At 39.1% G+C, this 13263-nt stretch overlaps 2 protein-coding genes across 11 annotated transcripts in view; both read right to left on the reverse strand.

The window, feature by feature from the left end:
- prc1b (protein regulator of cytokinesis 1b) overlaps positions 1 to 4032 on the reverse strand; it is a 42738-nt gene extending 38706 nt beyond the window's left edge. For 5 of the 6 annotated variants that reach the window (XR_007451625.1, XR_007451626.1, XM_049603059.1 and 2 more), the window contains exons 1-3: positions 3166 to 4032; positions 2816 to 2948; positions 89 to 211 (exon numbers count right to left, since the gene is read on the reverse strand). Coding sequence is in view for 4 of the 6 variants with exons in the window: in XM_049603059.1 (XP_049459016.1) it covers positions 89 to 211; positions 2816 to 2948; positions 3166 to 3176 (267 nt within the window). In the remaining 2 variants the exon portion in view is untranslated. Of the gene's footprint in view, positions 1 to 88; positions 212 to 1279; positions 2785 to 2815; positions 2949 to 3165 lie in introns of those variants that run through there. The other variant, XM_049603063.1, reaches the window with a different exon arrangement.
- A 128-nt stretch (positions 4033 to 4160) lies between these two features.
- The window catches only part of vps33b (VPS33B late endosome and lysosome associated), a 40234-nt gene continuing 31131 nt past the window's right edge, over positions 4161 to 13263 (reverse strand). For 4 of the 5 annotated variants that reach the window (XM_049603003.1, XM_049603027.1, XM_049603018.1 and 1 more), the window contains 7 exons: positions 13120 to 13166; positions 10313 to 10445; positions 10091 to 10164; positions 9874 to 9975; positions 9693 to 9768; positions 5595 to 5714; positions 4161 to 4408 (listed from right to left, as the gene is read on the reverse strand). In XM_049603003.1, the coding sequence (XP_049458960.1) occupies positions 4329 to 4408; positions 5595 to 5714; positions 9693 to 9768; positions 9874 to 9975; positions 10091 to 10164; positions 10313 to 10445; positions 13120 to 13166 (632 nt within the window). In that variant the 3' untranslated portion in view covers positions 4161 to 4328. The other variant, XM_049603010.1, reaches the window with a different exon arrangement.

Here is a 13263-nt window from a genome sequence, read left to right on the forward strand (position 1 = left end):
AGATAACAACAAAGTCACTTTACAAAGGGTTTCTCAAGCTGTGCTGTAACAGTGCTTTTAACATTGAAGATGTTACAGTTGCTGTTACCTCAAACACAGGCAGTTGAAGCTCCAGGCAGAGTTTCTCCATTTCTGTCCTGCATATCTGAATGCTGTTTATGAGCCTCTTCTTCAGAGATTCCTCTTCTTTGATCATCATATCTAGTAAGTTCTGATGGACACATAAAAAATAAATCAGTATTCCATATATTTTCTGGGTATTGAAATTCTTACCAGTATCCAGCTACTAGGTTGCAACCATATATCTAGTTTCAGCCATGTTGTTAATCTATTATTCATTAATACTGGCCCCTGCTACAGACACAGGTGTTAAAAAAAATGCTGCTTTATTAGTACCAGTCCTTATTAATATACACTATGTACTACTTATGTCTGCAAACACAGCAGGAAGTAAGCACAAAGCACGTCAACTGAGGTATACGTGACATGTTAATTGCTGCATAACATTATTACATCCTTTTATCTTGCAGTTTTTCCTTCGACAATTTGTGGAGCTTCCTCATTGTCTCACTGCTGCCTCAAGTGAAAATAAGAAAGTTTGGTATTAGCGTTATTAATCTAGCATTGGATTGTAAATGCAACAGTAATAATTTGAATAGAAATAGCCTGCTGTGGCTGTAGTAATAAAAAGACAAACTTAATGCACCTGAGGTTAACTGATGATTGATTAATCATTCACACATCACTTCACATTTGTGATGAATGAGCCATCACTCTGATTAGTCCTAATGCTGATAACAAGAAGGAAATGAAAGCCTGTAGTTGGAGGAAATAAAAAACAAAATAAAACAGGCCAGTCCAGCACCGGGACTCTTCTACTGTGAAGCAATGCTGTTGTGATGATGCGGTATGGGGTTTAGCATTGTCTTGCTGAAATATGCAAGGCCTTCCCTGAAAGACACGTCATTTGGATGGGAGCATATGTTGCTCTAAAACCTCTATGTACTTTTCAGCATTGATAGTGCCTTTCCAGATGTGAAAGCTGCCCACGACATAGGCACTAATGCAACCCCATACCATCAGAGATGCAGGCTTTTGAAGCTTGCACTGATAAGGACACGGTGTTCGTGGTTTCCAAAAAGAACTTTGATTTATCTGACCACAGAACAGTTTTCCATTTTGCCTCAGACCATTTTAAATGAGCTTTGGCCCAGAGAAGATGGTGGTGTTTCTGGATAGTGTTCACATATGGTTTCTTCTTTGCATGATACAACTTTACCTTGCATTTGTTTTATTTCTAATGCAGTGCTGCCCGAGGGCCCGAAGATCTCAAGGATCCAGTATTGACCTTCAGCCTCACCCCTCGCGAACAGAGATTTCTCCAGATTCTCTGACTCTTTTGATGATATCATGTACTGTAGATGGTGGGATATTCAAAGTGTTATTTTTTGAAATTGTTCCACAAATTTTAGACAGTTTTTTGCAGGATGGTGAACCTCTGCCCATCTTTACTTCTGAGAGAATCTGCCTCTCTGAAATGCTCCCTTTAAACCCTGTCATGTTACTGACCTTCACTTTAGTTGATCTTTTATCTCAGACAAGTGTTAAGGTGTTACATTAGCTTTTTTAGGCTTCTTGACATGTTTCGGCAGAAACTTCAGTTTTGACAAAACTGACAGGATGGTCATCCTCCCTAACATCAGCTGATTGACAGATCAGCTGATAAAGACGCGTCACAACCACCACCAAGTGACACTTCTGAGGAAGGCGGAAGTTTCCGCCAAAACATGTCAAGAAGCCTTAAAAAGGTATGTAACACCTTAACACGCGTCTGAGACACATCTTTAGGCTAAATGTAAATGTTTTCATTCTATATTTATGTTTCTTGACTTTGCAGTAGTGGCTTTATGTTTTGTTTTATTTTCTCTTACTATATTAACTACCGGGGTCCCACACATTTCATGGACAAAATTTCCATTAATTTTTTTTTTTTTTTGCAAAACTCGACCTAAACTCTATTGGAACATAATTTCAGCTGGTGGGCATACATAAAGGGTGAAATGGAAAGCTGGGAGAAAGTGAACACATGTAGGCATATGTGATGATAAACAAAACGTCACACAGCGACGCATATTAGAGGTACGTTACATTGACAGCTACAGAAAATAAAGTTGCTGTTATGTTACATTACATGGAAGGTTATTCACAAAAGGCTACTATAACAATTTCATTACACACAACAAAATTCCATGACTTTTCCAAAACTGTCAATGATTTTACCAATCCCATTGCTTTTCCTGGCCTGGAATTGTGATTGTGAAATTCCATCACGTTTTTTTCTTGGTTATCTATGACCCTGGGAACCCTGAAATTCTTATGCATAAAAACACCAAAACACATTCGTTGTATTAGGTGAAAACTACTTGCCAATAAACCAGAGGCCGTATTACAAACAGGCATTCAAATCAATGGCCCCAGTTTGTACACCATGTTATTATGTTTTCTCTTATAAAGTATGAATTTTTTTCTCCTTTTGTCCTTGGTGATCTAACGTATTCACTATCACGTTTTTCTTCCTTTCCTTTCTTCTAACGTTTTTACTACTTTGTAAAATCAACCTGCCAAGGGACTACGGATGAAAATTAGTCAGGGGCTATAATCCCGCATATTTACATGCAAATGTTCATTAATGTGCACTGTCGCTTCTAACTTAAATAAATAAATAAATAAATAAATAATTCTGAGAATACTCCCAGAGCTTCTCAGCCAAACAAAAAAAAGGCTACTGTAGACACATACTGCTGATGTCTCTCACCTTTATGTGGTTCTTGACAACATTAGTTCTCTGCAGTCTCTGATCCTCGGGGATACCGATTTCCTCCCAGATGTCCTTCAGGTGGCACAGGGCTTTATTCAGGCATGACACAGCCTCTGCTGCCAGCACCTCGCTACAGGGACGACCACTACTCGGTTATCGATAAATCGTTTCAAAAGACATTTAATTTAAACCAAAGAAGACACAGAATTCACTCATCCGAACGAGTTAGCCGACATTGGCGTTAGCTAATGTTAATGTAATCTGATCAACTTGCTATCGAATTTAACTCATACATAACGTTATGTTAAATAAACTGACTTTATCGTTAAAGAAAGTTTTAACCTTACCTCTTTCTCATCTTAAAATTCCTCTTTGTCGCGATTATTTCTGGATATCTTCAACCAACCAAAACTCTTAACAGAGAGGAGCGAAGCATCACCTCATTGCCTGTTCTCAGTCCTGTCCGTTTGTACACAGTTCAAAATACGCAGTCAGCGGTGATCTGTTCTGTGATTGGCTCCTTCTGTTGGTGCGAATGCTGTATGAAACCAATGCCGGCTGCCGGGAGCTTCGGCAGTTAATTATGAATCAACCGCCCACCGCCGAAGAACTCGTGACTAAAAACAAACATTCTGGTGTCATGGAGGGTGTGGCAATGTTCTGCAGCAGTTTGACACTTGATGTAACAACAGCGCTGTTGTTAATAATAGACTTAAAAATTCAAGGCAGACCTTATTTTTACAATCTATGCGGCAGACCAGTGGTGGCACAAGTATTTAGATCCTTTTACTGCAGTAAAATAATAATACCACACTGAAAATACTCTGCTTACTCGAAACCTTACATTCAAGTGTGCTTGTCATTTTACCGCTATAGATGTTTAAGGATGTGCTCACCTTTATATACTGTTGGGTAGTTTAATCTACAGTAATGCATCATAATCTATAAAATCATTGCGTGGCTGTCCTGTGGGGACCATGTATTTTCCAACTGATCCAAGAGGGTTTTTAAGAGTTAATTAAGCTTAAGAAGGAAAAATTTCTCAACACATAAAGGAACACCTCATCTTTCAATTTATCACAAACATTCACCATCAACACATCTGGAGATAGGTGGTTTTGTGTAGGAAGGGGGTAAAAACTGTAATCTGTACAGTAACTAAAATTGTCAGACAAATATAGTGTAGTAAAAGGTATAGTATTTCCCTCTGAGATGTAATGGAGTGGAGTATCAAGTAACATTAGCTTAAAATGGAAATACTCAAGTAAAGTACCTCAAATCTGTACTTACAAACTTACATTTCACCTCCGCAAAACTACAAATAAAGTAAAGAAGCAACAAGTGTGTTAAAAACATGTATTAGCTTTATACATCTTTACAGTGCCTTCATTGTCAGACAGAGCAGAAGTGAACATTTTCCATCTGTTGACATCAGTTTGCTCAAGGGAATGCATGACAAGTGGCTGCAGGAATGTCTCAGTATCTGTCCATGATGATGTGGTGACAGACTTCATACACGGTTGTCTAGCAATGCCTCAATGAGTCTTGAACTGTTTGTTATTGCAGTTGTTACCACAATGAATTTATAACCTGAAAACAGAAAAGAATAATGTTTATTAATATCATTTTGAACCTACTTCTTCTTCTTCTTGGTCTTCTGACACAAAGCAACAAGGACATAAGTTACAAAAGAAATCCAGGTTGCTTTATGAAAAGGAATTCATGGCATTTGTACACTTCCAGTTTATCAATGTCTGTTGTTAGTGTAACCTAGTCTTTTGATCAGCTGTAAAATGAAGTAAAATGCTAAAACGAAGTAAAAAAAAAAATGTATGAATGGCTGAATGGATCATATGCCTGCACTTTCATATCAAACTGATAAAGATGACTGTATATCATATCAGACTGATAAATCTGACCCTATTTCATATCAAACTGATAATGATAAACTGACTGTATATCATGTATAACTATATTTTAGCAGAATAATATTACTCAGATACAAAACATCTTAAAACTAGCTAGAGAACAAGTTCTTTTTCATCATACAATTCTCTTGAAAATCAACACAGGCAAGTGAATTGAAGGCTAGCCTGTGAGCTAGTTAGCAGCCTGTTAGCTAAGCTAGCACACTGCCATACAGTCTCTCTGAAATCCACCGCAAAAGTTTGATTTTTTTTTAACATACTCGAGGCAAATTCCAGACCGAAATATTACAGAGGGTAGGAGTTTTGCAGGCATATCAGATGTCACGGAGATTCCCATAGCAATGAATGGACTTCCGGTTGACTCATCTCCGTACATATACATAAGTGGAAATAAGGCGTTAGTAATGCATTGCAGTTTCCAGAACTGAGCCTACCACTGGATAAATGAGACTTGGATCATACTGCACAAGTTGTGAAAGAGTTTGTAATAAGATGTTTCAATATAGTTTTGCGGTTGTGAAAAACAGTTTTCTCCACAAATCCAGGATAACATGTTCTGACTAACTGAATTCCAAATGATCATTTCCTTTAAAGCCCAGCCACGCTGTACACATACTTCACAGCTACTGAATGTAAGTTGGTTTAATTTTTTTTGTCTTACACAAATACATAAGGGTGTAAAACCTAGTTTTGAATAACTATTGTTGCTGAAAGTAACATGAGATGTTTTCTTCCTTTGGATGTTGGCTAATTTCCAGGAGTTATGGCACCAAAACAGTACTGGTGAATATCAGTGAAAGTGCATGAATGTTATTCTCCTGTAACATCAGCATCCAGCCCATGTTTACCTCTCTCTCTGCCGAGGAACCGCAGGGCTGAAATCTCAGAAAAGGTGCAGCCACCGAGGAACATGACGAGGATGATGCGCTGAGCATCGTTCCTGACTTTTAAATCAGCTCCACTGCTGCCTAATGAGATACAAAACTTCAAGCATTAATCTATTCAAAACATTTAGAATATAACACACTTGCGCGTGTGACTAGCGTACCCTGAGCTAACTCAGCATGCGCGTGTATATGAGCTCCGCTTAAGCAGAGTTCAAATGCACGTGTGTGCCCAGGTATGCCCAGGCCAAGCATGAAAGTGTTTGTATTGGTGTGTTTTAAATTGTAATGTGTATAGTGAAAATGCATGTTTGGGAAAAGTGAATAAAAGAGATTTGGATCATACTGCAGGAGTTGTGTGAGAGTTTGTAAGAGGCCATTTTGATATAATCCTGCTGTTGTTAATCATGGTTCCCATTTACTTCAACACATTTAGCATGTTCACCTTTTTTGGATTCTTTGTTTACTGTGGGTGCATGCGAGAAAACGTTTGTTTTCACAAAATTAAGGTAGCATGCTAACCCACCAGTGGTTCCCAAATGGTCGGTCGTGGTCCAAAGGTGGGTCGTGAGTCCATTCTGAATGGACAGCAAGTGACCTAAAAATGTGTTTGTAAAAAACCACACTTAATTCTTTTATTAGTACAGTGAATTTCTGTCACAGAGCTTTTATTTTGAAGTGACATTTCCTGTTGTAGAGTGAGTGACTAACAGACAGCTACTTGAGATAGACACAGCAAAGTAGCTTGAAGACACGCAAGCATGACACTGAATGTATTAAAGTGTTAGGACCTTGAATAAATGACTAAGGAGAAATCTGGACCCTGTGACTGGACCAGTTGGGATCCACTGCTTTAAACCAGCGATTCTCAAACAATTGGCAGCGGCACACTAGTGGGTGAGTGCCATCCAGTGAGTAGTGGTTAGATTAAATAAAAAATCAATTTTTTTTGTAATTTACAAAGCTAGTTATTTTAATATCTATATGTGCTCATAAATAAAAATACATAATTTCACTGACCAGTCACATTTGAATATCATCACGCCAATCATGACACATTATCTGGTAGAAACAAACCATTCTACTGTTAGCTCACTAACATTCCCTCAGATGAAGTGTGCCAAAAAGAGTCTGTTTTTGAAATGGTAAAGTAATGTGGGAAACAAGCATGCACCAGTTAAAGTTCCACAGTGTGTGATGAAGGAGTGTGACCCTGAATACATGAAATTTGGATCCATAATGGCAGTTAGTGATGCTGAACTGTAAGCACACTGTGTGTTCAATGTAGTGAAATCCTGTCAAATGTCAAAACCATCGAAGCTCCAGAGACACTTAAATACAACACAACATTAACAGCTGACAGTGGCATATCATGTATTTACAGGCCAGTTTATTTTTTCTTCTTTTTTTGATCATGTTATTTGGGGAGGCCGCCCTTGGAAAGTATTGAACAATCAGAAGTGGGCCTTAAGTTTATAAAGGTTGAGAGCCCCTGTTTCAAACAGTCTTGCAGAAATTCACAGCAGGATTGTGTGGCTTTTGTGGCCACTTAAGCTGCATAAAAAAGACAAGAACAAACTGTGTTATACTTAAAGCACCAACAAAGGGTATGATATTAAGAGACAAACTGAATAAATGGCCAAAGACTGACTCAATTCATTCAGTGATTTTCTGTCAGCCTGCAGCAACACCGCTGAAAGGGAAATCTGAGAAAAATCCCAAATTCAAGGATGACATATTAAGTTCATGGACGGTGACTGTCAGGATGGAGACACAGAGAGAACTGTCCTGAGAATATTTGGTATATTCCTTACAAAGGAATATGGGTACGGTCAGTGTTCATATACCCGAGTGGTAACAGAAGACAAAGTGCATTGCTCTTTAGTCATAGGTAAGGCAAGGATTGCACCCACCAAAGTTGTAACCATACTGGAGTTAACAGCTGCAGTGGTCTCTTCAGCAGTCAGCAGTATGTTCAAGGAGGAGCTGGAGCTCAAAATCAACCAAGAATACTTTTGGACAGATTCATTAAAAATGAAGCCCAAAGAGTTCATATCTTCATTTCCAGTCAAGTACAAAGAATCAGAGAAACAACAGACCCAACACAATAGTACTATATCAAGACTGACCAAAACCCAGCGGATCACGCCTCCAACGGCCTCAAGATGCCAGAGTTGATTAGTTAAACTTGGCTTACTGGACCAAAATTCCTGTGGGAAAGAGGGATTGCGACACCAAAACGAACTCCACAGCTTTGGAGCTCCCACAGGTGGGAGATCCAGAAGGCAAAACGACACAAGCACTACAAACAAATCTAGTTGAAGAGGACAGTTTATTGGGGAGATTTGAGCGTTTTTTCAAGATGGCATACAGCACTGAATGTTGTTGCTCGGATCCAGAAACTAGCAAACAGAGGAAACGGAAAAACTAGCAAAAAGAGGAAACACAAATACTGAGTCATGGCAAACTGCCACAAAACCATCAGTTGTTTCAGCTTGACCTAATTTTGCAATATAGTGTTCTCAGGGTGGGAAGTCATGAAAAAAACTCAGCACCAAGGAAGAGGCCAGACCCTCAAAGAGCTCAGAGCAAATGGTTACTGGGTAGTTGGTGGTAGCAAAGTTGTGGTGAACTACATCAAACAATGCTTCAAATGCAGGAGAGCTTGCAGACCAACAAGATGCAAAAATGGCAGATCTCCCTGCTAGCTGTGTTGATCTCTCACAACCATTTTCCTTCTGTGGGATGGATTGTTTTGGACCCTTTCTCACTACGCAGGGTGGTAAAGAGTACAAAAGGTATGGGCTTATATTAACCTGCTTATCCTTTGGAGCAATCCATATCGAAATGTTGGAAGTGCTAACAACTGACACATTCATCAATGCACTGCGGCGTTTTACAGCAATCTGTGGAGCTGTAAGACAAATCAGGTCAGATCAAGGGACAAATTTTGTCCCTGAGAATATCACATGTCCCTGTTTGAGAGACATTTTTTACTGAAATTTAATTGAAATGCTTTTCATATTTTCTGTCATAATTTCATTAACATTAAAATTCATTGTCATTAAAAACTAATTAAAAATGTAAGAAATAGGGAGTTATAAAGGTAACTTTAATTTAAAAATTATTTAAAATTCACCACCTTTAAAAAAATTGGTCAGTTAAAGAAAAATGCATTCTTCTTTATGTCACATGACTAGAGTTCAGGGGGGTCACACCGGTGGCATTATGGGCTGAAGCAGTACGGCGGCAGAGAACGCCATCATGGCTACAGAACAGAGAGCCAACATGGTTTCAAAGGAAGTACACACAGCCCCAAATAATAATATTCTGCATGGTTCAAGAGGCGCACACATTTTCACAGTGTCTGTGGGGGATTCAAGGATGGAAATAGAACTTTAAAAGACATTTGTATGATGCATGGCCATTATTTCCTTGGACCGGTGTAGGTACACCGCTTCAATGTAAGAATGTTTAGAAGGGTCCAGTGTTTACTTAAGTCACTGTGGGGTGAAGCAAACGGTCATAATCTGTACTCATGTTCACTTCTCCCATTGGAGTGAATGGATTGAAGGCTGCCACTGGTCTCCTAAAAGGGCAGGGCAGTGGCAAAACCCAAATGACACAGATTCAGAAAATGTATTCAAAGTGGGCCGGTTTATTTTTATTTCGGTTTATTAACGGTCTTCAATGTCATCACTTCTTCATTATATCCTATTATACATTTGTGTGAAGTTCTGTCATAATTAGTGTATGAATTCTTGCGTTTTATGAGGTCACACTGACTTTGACCATTGAACCTTTGAACCAACAGATTCTGATCAGTTTATTCTTGAGTCCAAGTGGACATTTGTGCCAAAATTTAAGACAATTTACTCAAGGTGTTCCTGAGAATAGGACAAATGGGCGACCCTAAAACGTAATTCCTCCAGCTAGGGTTATTGCTGGTGTGGAGGCATAAAAACGGGTTTGTTGGTTACATATCCTCAAATTACTGCAGAAAACTGACAGTCACCCAGGTACGTTAATGGACTTAATATTAATATCTCCTTGTAAACTTACCTGTAACAGCAAATTCATGACCATTTAGCAGCCTGGCGACTTCTTCAAGCCCCGTCCAACCATCTCGCTCCAACACCTGCACATGACCACACCAGAATAAAGTTTCATCATGACTCACGATCTTCTACACAGAGACGAAGTCAGATCTTGTGGAATACATGAATCCTACTGGTATACTCACCTGCTCGATAAGTTTGCAGCTCAAAGGGACGTAGGCGCCGCTGAAGATGTAGGCCATGTCTCGTGGGACACGCAGGTCATACTCTGCATCTGACTTTGGCACCTTTGCGCAAAATACAATAACTGTTCAGTGTGGTAAAAATTAATCACCATTCTGGTATTCTGTGACTTGATGAAAATGACTTTTAGAGCTCAATAGTAAAGATGATTGATGATACCAGACTGAGCTTTCTGCTCAGGGCTCTGAAATTACTCTTCTTGGCTAGAGAAGAAAAGGCATCCGTCAGTTTTCCTGAAGATGAACAACAAAATAAAAAAAGAAAAGTGAGAAAATCTGTCCTTTAACATTTTTAAAATAACTGGACAGGCTTGTGCATATGGAGAGAGACAGCGCAGACTGTGATTATGAGGTTAAAAACACAAAATGAAGCCTGTTTTACCTGCAGTTTTGTCGTTAACTAGTTTGCCCACTTTGCTCTCCATAACGGTCAGCGTTTCTCCCTGCTGTTGCTCCACCAACAGCCCTAACTGTCTCAGGTTGGCAAATGTGAGCAGGTGGTCCACCCCATAGCTCTGATGAGGTCAAGCAGAGAAAATGTTCCACAATACCCATCTGTACTTACAACTGAAACTTTGAATTTGGAGGAAGAGTTCTCGAGGCTCACTACACACTAAAAATGGAGTTTTTCCTTATCATACTACATTCAGTCTTTGTGCACTTTTGAGTTACTGCCCCAAGAGAAAGAGTTCAAGTATCTCAGGGTCTTGTTTCCAAGTGAGTGTAGAATGGGGCGTGAGATGGGTCAACGATTTGGCATGGTGTTTGCAGTGATGTGGGCGCTGCACCCGACTGTTAAGGTGAAGACAGAGCTGAGCCAGAAGGCAAAGCTTCTGATTTACTGGTCCACAGCCGCCCCCGATGTGTCAGGAGGAGCTAGAGGGGTGGATCTGACTGAGAAGCTGAGGACACTATCTGCAGACAGCCTGTCAATCAATTATACCTAATTCTAACAAAAAACACAGAAAAGTCCAAGGCACTCTCTTTAAATCTATAAAATGCCTTTATTCACATGGCATTGTCACAGTGACATTAAAAACCAAACTCCGACGCATTTCGGCATATAGCCTTCGTCAGGGAGTCAAACAGAGTTATGAGGAAACACCTTATTCTTTTGTAGTGGTGTTCCACCAATGAAAATCTTCCACCTGGTCCCAGTGACACAGAGAGAGTGTGGAAATCAGCCAACCTCTGTAAAGACCCACCTTAAAATAAGATAAAACTGAAGAAAAAGGGCAAAATCATCAGTATTGACAATCATCAGAGAAGTCAAAGGAACATGCAGCGATATATAAAATAACAGTGGTTGTCCAAACAAACAAATATTGACAACTTAGAAAAAATAATGAATTCAGATAAACACTGTAAAATCTAGGTCTTCATTAAGGCGAAGGAAAGAAATCTATAAAACATTTATAGATTTCCTATCTCAGAAAGAGTTCACTATCAATCATTTCATAAACTGTAAAACTACTTTTGTCATCTATAGGTTGGAGTGTCCCAGTTGTAAAGTGTTCTACATTGGAAGAACAAAAAGACATCTTCAAGACAGGTTTGCAGAACACAAATATGCCATCCGCACTGGTAATGTAATAATAAGTAATACCCTATGGCAAAACATTATTTGGACTTCCATAACAGTAATCCATCCACTTTACAAGCCTTTGGTATTGACCACATTCCATCCTCCACACGTAAAGGTGACAGACTAAAAACATTGAACCAACGGGAAGCTTTTTGGATACACAAATTACAGGCTACCAGACATCCTGGCCTTAATGAAGACCTAGATTTTACAGTGTTTATCTGAATTCATTATTTTTTCTAAGTTGTCAATATTTGTTTGTTTGGACAACCACTGTTATTGTATAAATCGCTGCATGTTCCTTTAACTTCTCTGATGATTGTCAATACTGATGATTTTGCCCTTTTTCTTCAGTTTTATCTTATTTTAAGGTGGGTCTTTACAGAGGTTGGCTGATTTCCACACTCTCTCTGTGTCACTGGGACCAGGTGGAAGATTTTCATTGGTGGAACACCACTACAAAAGAATAAGGTGTTTCCTCATAACTCTGTTTGACTCCCTGACGAAGGCTATATGCCGAAATGCGTCGGAGTTTGGTTTTTAATGTCACTGTGACAATGCCATGTGAATAAAGGCATTTTATAGATTTAAAGAGAGTGCCTTGGACTTTTCTGTGTTTTTTTTATGCATTTTGTGTCCCTGTCCAAAGAGCACCTCTAACCAAGGATGAGTCCACGAAGCGATCCTGTTTTGAACATTGTTTGATACCTAATTCTAAGCCTGTAACCAATTGAGATATAGAAAAATTAAGCCCCTGTATAGTTGTCACTAATGCTGAAATTAGAGAACAAAACCTTTTTTTTTTGTATCAGGCTGTAAACATGTTTATTTCAGCTGTAAAGTTGGACATTTTAACACAGAGATCTATGGGGACTGATTGGCTTCTGCAGCCAGCCTCAAGTGGTCATTCAAAGAACTGCGTTTTTTAGCACTCCTGTATTGGCTTCATTTATCACCCCTGGCGCTTGGTTGACACCAGTGGCTCTTTAACTGGGGTTAACATTAAAATGAGGAATTTTTTGCAAAACTTACTCAAACAGGAGCAAATGGCCTAGCGCATTACTGACTACTAATTTCAACTGAGGTTTAATTCATGTTTCATGCTTCAGTGAGTATTTACTTGTTACCTAAAATCTATTAACAGATTTCTGCATATGAATGAAGAATCTGAAGGCAACTGGACAAGATTTTGGTACTGGAAGCATACTGGTTTCCCTTTGTAGTCCAAGTCAAATCACGTTTGAGTAGGCTTTGGCTGCATGCAGGTAAACAGTCAGTGTGGAGAGTAAAAGAGGCGGAACGCATTGGCTGAGCTGAAATCTTTTATCTCAAGGGCTATCATCTGCTGAAGTACTAACTTTTAATCAGCATTTTTCTATTTTATCTACGTTCAGATATCTGTTAATAGAGATTAGCTGAAATCACATCTGGACCTACAACAAAAAGTATCTATGTTCGTGTTTCTAGTTGCTAATCAGATTGTAAACAATGACCAGCGCACAATTGGCCCGGATATCTGTTATCTGGATATCCCCTGGGAACACAGGAATCCCCGAAATGGTGAGTAAAAGTAATGAACCATTCTCAGACACGTTAAATCTCACCTGTAGATATTGTGCTTTTAATGAGCGGTAGTCTTTTGGCAGAAGTCCTGTGAGAAAACACCATCAAACAGTTACTAATACAGCATAAAAATAATTTCAGCCTGTCTTACATATAAAATTACACAGAACAGAAAATTCAGTGAA

This window comes from Epinephelus fuscoguttatus, linkage group LG2, assembly GCF_011397635.1.
Source record: "Epinephelus fuscoguttatus linkage group LG2, E.fuscoguttatus.final_Chr_v1".
In the NCBI taxonomy this organism is placed as follows: domain Eukaryota; kingdom Metazoa; phylum Chordata; class Actinopteri; order Perciformes; family Serranidae; genus Epinephelus; species Epinephelus fuscoguttatus.